Here is a 7050-nt window from a genome sequence, read left to right on the forward strand (position 1 = left end):
GTGGCGCGGTGAGGGTTGTGCTGGGGAAAACAGCTCTGGGATTATCTCTACGTCCAGACAGGAATGTCTGAGGCAGCGTTGGTGTTATCGGCCATCGCCTGTCTTAAATCGTCTCTCTCTTTTTTGGGCATTGTCATCAATGACAAGCCATCTCTAATTTTCGAGCTGTCATAAAAGATGGGAGTGAATTGCCGTGATTCCTACCTGCCAGTCACGGGTCCAGAGCTCCACTAGAGCGGACCGGCAGCTGGCTAATCACTGCCTCTTATCTCTGTGGTAAAAGTCCAAAAAACGAATTCTGTAAAGGCACCCTCAAGGCACTCTGTTCAAAGAAACCTGAGTGCGCACAGTTTTGTGCACTTGGCGAGGACTCATGCAATCTTGGACCAATTTGATTTGACTCTGATTTACAGTTCCAATTTGATTCAATTGGTTATATTTCGGTATTTCTCTTAATTATACAGGGAACCTTCAAATATTGTACATTATGAATATTCTGATCCATTATTAATAATTTAACACCAACAATAATTGACAATAACTGAACACCCAATCAGCATATTCAAATGATTTCTGCAGGATCATATGAAACTAAAGACTGGAGTAATTATGCTGGAAATTCAGCTTTGCCATCACATGAATAAATTACATTTTAAAGTATATTCAAAATAGAAAACAGCTATTTTTAATAATATTTTATCAGTATTACAGTTTTACGCTATTTTTATGAAATAAATGATAAATGCAGCCTTGAGACTTCTTTTAAAAAACATTTGAATAAATCTTGATTATTGGTAGTGGGTTTATAATTACTATTAAATTATTAAAACACTTCCGTTATGACTCCAATGAAAGAGTACAGAAAACCTCTAAATGAGACTTATTCTTGACAGATTCAGCGAGTTCATTAAGTGAAAGATTTGGCAGACTCATTCAAAGTACATCAGTTACAGTCTTTTTGAATAATTCATTAAAATAATCTGCTCCAAAGAGTCATTTGTTTGGGAATTGGACAATACTGGTTGAGCAGCTGAACGTTTATGATTCACTTAAAGAACCAATTAATAAGAGTCATTTGTTTGTGAATCAGATTACACTAGTTAGTTACGCTGCTTGTTATTGTGTGCAGAAAGGCGTATTATCTTGGCATTATTTAGCAGGAGCAGACATTTGTTTTTGTTTTGTTTTTCTCTAATCGCATTCAATTCCAATATATTCGCTGACACTGAAAAGCAGTAGCCTAATACTAGCATAAAGTAAAAGATTGATCCTGGGATTTTAACAATCGTTTTCATGGCCGTTAAAATGAAGATCCAATTAATCAAAAATATTTTTACCCAGGCCTAGTCGAAAATTCTAAGCATGCAGTCGCTGATTAATAAAAACAGCTCATTGATCGCTGTCAGGGACTGGCTGACACCCAGACTCCTAAGGAGATGGTGAAACATGGATTTGATCCAAACGTGAGAAGTCCAAACTGAGATAAAAATGGAAAAAGCTGCTCTAATCTACATCTCATTAGTGTCTAAATCACATCTTGAAATCTGTGCTTTAAAAATGTGCTTCTGTTCTGACCTTCACACCCACAATTTCGACGTCCTTTTCATCTCTACAAATAGTTGAGATAAACCTATGCATTAAAGGTCTATTACCATAAAGATGTCACTATGCATTGATACCAAAAAAGTCTTAAATAAGTCGTTTCAATAAAGATAATATAAGTGCACTTGGCACTATGTACTTTCTCATTAGAGCAGGTCCTCTCTCTTTAGATGGATGAGGCTTGTGCCCTGTTTCAGCGGGTTGCATCTCATTATACGCCCGGAATGAAAATATATGCAAGCTAAGCACTCTGCATGCACTACTAAACCACATCTTATGGCAGCAGAGTGGACTGCCCGAAGTAATGAAGTGATGCCTTATACACTAAATTGGTGTTGATCCAATGTCATTTTCCTGCATAGAACCTCTCTATATAACTTTTGAAACTAGAGCTCAGGGTCAAAATTAATAATGATAAGGTCAGAAAGTAACATAGTAGAAATTGAGCATTTAGTTAAACATTTATTTAAACTGAAAAACAGACTTTCATGATGACATCAATGCTACGTGTGCTGAATTCTGGGAGCTGGGTCAATAAATTGACTGAATCCAGTCGCAAAATCAGGTCAGTCAGTGTTTCGAGTAGCTGTGTGTACTAAAGTCACTGGAAAGATGTTTTTTAAGGCAATCCTTGTGCTGTGTACAAACTGGTGTAAAGATTTATGAGATGGCGTGCATTTTTGTGAAGTAATTCCAGAAAGAAAGTTGCTTTAGGACAGTATTGATGCCTTAAGGAAACAGATGTGACATCTGTGGTGTTCAAAGAGGTATATTGTGAAGCCAATAATGTGTAAACAGAATTTTGCTATTAAATAACAGCTGCTGTTATTTTCAGATTCCTGTAGCTTATTACTATACGCATGTTAATTTTCAGTTTTAAGGTTCGGATAAACTCCTTCAAGCAGTTTTATTTTAACATCATTGCGATACTATTATAGTATTTATTAACAGTTTGAATTAGCATTGTCACTGTACCAAAATGTTATCAGTCAGTACCAATACCAGTAAAATTTCCAATTTCCAATTTTGGTACCAGAGCAAAAACGAACTTTAAACAAGTGTGTCCCATTTTGTCTCGTCCGTTGGTCATCACTGTCAATCACAGCAGTTTCCCATTCAATATTGCATTTATATATGGTTGTCAATCCAGAAACGTTGCAGTCAAACTTTTATTCAGATTGTGAATAAACAAAGCAAGAGATAAGCCACCCCTTTATAATCACTAAGGCTGTCGTGTCAATCTCTAAAGCACAAGCTCACTGAATACTGCGAATACTTCTGTTATAATAAAAAAGCTGTCTTAATTGTACAATGAATCTCTTATTTACATTGTGCTTACACTTTGTAGGTTATAATGAAAGAATTCACAAGAGTGAGGGCCGCTTTGAACAAAACCAAACCTTGTGCGTTTTCAGTGGTGTTAAAGGGATAGTTCACTCGAAAATGAAAAATCTGTCATGTGATCATTTGCTCCAGCCTCAAGTTGATCTAAACCTGTATGGATTTTTTTCTTCTGCTGAAGAACAACTTGTGGGAGAATAAATGATGACCAAATTTAATTTTTTACGGGAACTATACATTTAAGATTCTGACTAACTTACTGACTAGCTCTGATAGGCCACTGGTTCACGCACTCAACAGATACGATTGTGATTGACTACAATGCTCAATGCTTGTAAAAACATGCCATAAAAAGAAAACTGTGATGCTCAGAGAGCGCTCAATAAAACACGAACAAGAGCGTTTGAAAGCAGTGTCTATATTAGCTCATATAGTGAATATCTCTGGGGCTACTGGTCTTGCAGAAATGCTGGTACCGTGACCATCAACATTTTTTAGTACTGGTAAGTTTGACAACTCTAGCCAAAACCGAAGCCAAAAAAATCAGGATGCACTTGGCCAACAACCAAAAATAAATAATCAATTAATTGTTTTAATTAAATAAATAAAAGCATATTTAATAATCAACTCTCAACAAGCTAAAACAAACATTTAAAAAAGTTTTTGTATCAACGTTTTAATAACAGAATTGTTTTTTCTCCAGTTTGTTGGTGTAATATAAACATTTAAACGACAATAAATGGTAATAACTTGTTTTCGTGATAGATTTATTCAAACATGCATTAAATACTGAACGAATACGAATACAGTGCATATATTTAGCAAAATACTCTTCTCAAGTTATTTTTCTAGCTAACAAGCTAATGAGTTCATGGCTTTCTTGACGTAAGCACTTGTAATGTTAAGTGAAGGTGTATAGCCTAAAAGCTGAATATTTACGGCTTTCCCCAGCACTCATTACATGATCCATTTTGGTAAGTTGTAATGTATCTTTCAACATACTGATCTGTCACATTAAAGAGCACCAAATCAATTTTTTAAATCGACACAATTTTGAAGGTAAAACTTTGCTACGTGTTTAAAGTAACAAAGCTTTTTACGATTATTGGATGGCAGGCGCGCTACAAATGCTTAGTGAAGTTTTGCTCACATCATCACAGACAAAACATTTTTAAATTTAAGAAACCATATCCTTACCGATTAAAATCGAGAAATTAATATTGTAAATCTAGTGTGTCCACAAAGTTGACATGTTTAACTGTTGTAGCTTATCCATGTTGTGTGCATTAAATAGACGCTGAACACAGTAAACATTTAATATATATTATTATATATAATTAGGGCTGCACAATATATCGAAATTATCGAAATATCGCAAATGTATATATCGCGATATGCATATCGTAACAGCTTGCAATAATCTGGGTCATGAACAAAAGACAAAGAGAAAATCACTCACTGCTCTTGGCTGAATAACTTTTGTAGCTTTAATAAGAATCAGTATATATTTAATTCATACAGTGAAAACTAAGCAGTGTTTTATTTTTACATTTGATTATTCAGTTTCTGTTGTTCAATATTCCTAATGTAGGCCTGCCTGAAACCCTAAACCCTGTGGTTTACACTGATATTAAAATAACACTTCTTATGCTACAGTAAAACACTGATGTTCACTTTCAAAAGTTGTTTGGAATGTTTTCTTTTAAAAAAAAAAGAATTTGACATTATCGTATCGCATATCGAATACCGCATTATTTAATGAGTTATCGCATATCGCATTTTTCTTCAATATCGTGCAGCCCTATATATAATCATAATACATCTACTATTAATTTGCAGTAAATAGAAAGTTATTCATTCATTTTTACTTTAGTTTTCTTTTTAGTACAATAAGTTAAACAAGCCTAAATCAAAATGACAAATGAGTTATTTGGCAACTAGCTAAAATAAACAAGTTTAAGAATTTATATATATATATATATATATATATATATATATATATATATATATATGTGTGTGTGTGTGTGTGTGTGTTATTTTATTTCAGATAATGTTTATTTTATTTCAAGTGACTTTTTTGGTGTGGTTTTCATTTTAGTGTTAGTTTTAGTAATTATAATAACCCTGCCTTCAAGATAAATTATATTTGTGCAAGCATTATACTTTGAAGGCAAGCCTCTGTCCTCTGACAAGCAACATTTGTTTTATGTGCCAAGAGTCCCTGAACTATTCAGGGATATCAGTCAGGATTAAAACAGAATAGAACACGCAGCTCAGATCTATTCAATGACCTACTTGAAACTTTTCTTCTGAGTTTTGTTTTATAATGTCAAAATATAGCCTCCGACTTTCTATTTGACTGAATTTCCATTGAAACTGCACTGTTGATCTACTTTGTCCTGTTGTCCTGGTTTACGGTCTGTATGCGCACCGAAACTTTCAGAGCAAACAAAAGCACAAGGTACACAACAAGTCAGGTGACACCCAAAATGAAGAAACATTGAAAATCTCTTCATGTTGCAAGACCAAAAGAAGAACAATGCCAGAACAATGCCATGCAACAGATATAAGAATTATGACAGCAGGAAAATATGTGTATAGCTAAGATAAATATTAAAATTGACCTTTAAACCTTGCCTTAGACTGACAGCAAATTGCTATTGGCCAGCTCAGCAAAAAGTGTTTCATCACTGATGGGTCAAAGGCTGAAAGATGGACGTGATTCTGGCCTACTTCTCATTGACTGAACAAATAGAGGACAAACCTGAAGGTGAAGCAATCATTCCCAGAGATGACTTGTGGAAAATGAGCAAAAAGACCCACAACTTTCACATGCATCACCTTTCAAATCAGTGTTCCAGGAATTATATAGCAAGCTAATGTATATTACCTTAAGTGATTCGATTTCTTGGTCAGACTGTTTAAAAGCGAATATTTCGAATAGAATCAGATTAGAAACTTCAATATAGTCCGTTTAGATAATATATAGAACAGAATCATTAGATTTGAAACTTCAGAACAGAATCTTTCAAACCGAAAACTTAGAATAGAATCTTTAGAGTATAATCTCTGTCTAAATTATTTGCAAAACACTAATTAGACTGCATTGAAGGTCATGCAATGTTTTATAAGCATACATTTGCTGACGTCAGTTTTCAAATGTCTTGTAAAGGTTAATGTTCAGCAATAAGACAAATTGAACAATAAATGAATAATTCTTCAAAACATCCCAGATGGACGGATGGACCATCTAATTTGTCATTCTACTATTCAGAGCGCTAGTTAAATAAGTAAGCAATAAAATGATGCCACGATTAACGATTAAATCAGTATATATGTGCAGAATAAATCATCATGTCTGGCGGTATAAACCAATAGACAGCAGCTGCATCACGCAGTACTCAGTTCTTCTTCTGGTCACATCACGCACTGGAGGATAAACGTACAGATCAGTGATCTGTTACCTGGTTTCTGCTCAAAAACAGTTGTTTAGTGCTTGCAGCTCGGAGTCCTCGCACAGCCGCCTGACATGCCATGGATGCCGCCATGTTGAACCGGAAGTAAGTCCTGCAGCGCTGACACGTTGTGAGGAGTGACACTGAGCGTTGACTGACTTTTGCAATGTTGTATTCAAGTTGTAGCCTACTACTAGTCCTCAGAAACCAATGATTCAACCAAAGAACAGGGTTGGATTATTTACACTGCAACATTATCTCCTTAACCTCCATGTAGCCGATATGACAAAAGTTAATTTGCACACATAAATATATGGTGGTTGTATGCATGTAAATGTGCAATATAGGCTATATTAAGCTATTGCAGTGTTATCATTTCATATTAATAAAATATTGCTATAAAAAAATATAGAACATTTTAAAAATTGAATTTTTTAGGCTAAAATATATTAATATAAATACACCTCCATTCATCCAAAATATGACAGCATATAAAAATCTATAAATATTCAATAATATTTTTCAATTTATTTTGGTTTTTCATTTATTTTTTGTTTAGTATTGCTAAAAAGGTGGCATATATATATATATATATATATATATATATATATATATATATATATATATATATATGAGTGTGTGTGTGTGTTAT

General features: G+C 34.1%; 1 protein-coding gene across 1 annotated transcript in view; it reads right to left on the reverse strand.

The window, feature by feature from the left end:
- The window catches only part of suclg2 (succinate-CoA ligase GDP-forming subunit beta), a 139491-nt gene extending 132943 nt beyond the window's left edge, over positions 1-6548 (reverse strand). The window contains exon 1 of the mRNA XM_077203105.1: positions 6408-6548. Within this exon, the coding sequence (XP_077059220.1) occupies positions 6408-6491 (84 nt within the window). The 5' untranslated portion in view covers positions 6492-6548. The remainder of the gene's footprint in view (positions 1-6407) is intronic.
- Between the last annotated feature and the right edge of the window lie 502 nt (positions 6549-7050).

Source organism: Siphateles boraxobius, unplaced genomic scaffold (genome assembly GCF_051911475.1).
Source record: "Siphateles boraxobius isolate OS27281-9 unplaced genomic scaffold, OSU_SipBor_1 5, whole genome shotgun sequence".
In the NCBI taxonomy this organism is placed as follows: Eukaryota; Metazoa; Chordata; class Actinopteri; order Cypriniformes; family Leuciscidae; genus Siphateles; species Siphateles boraxobius.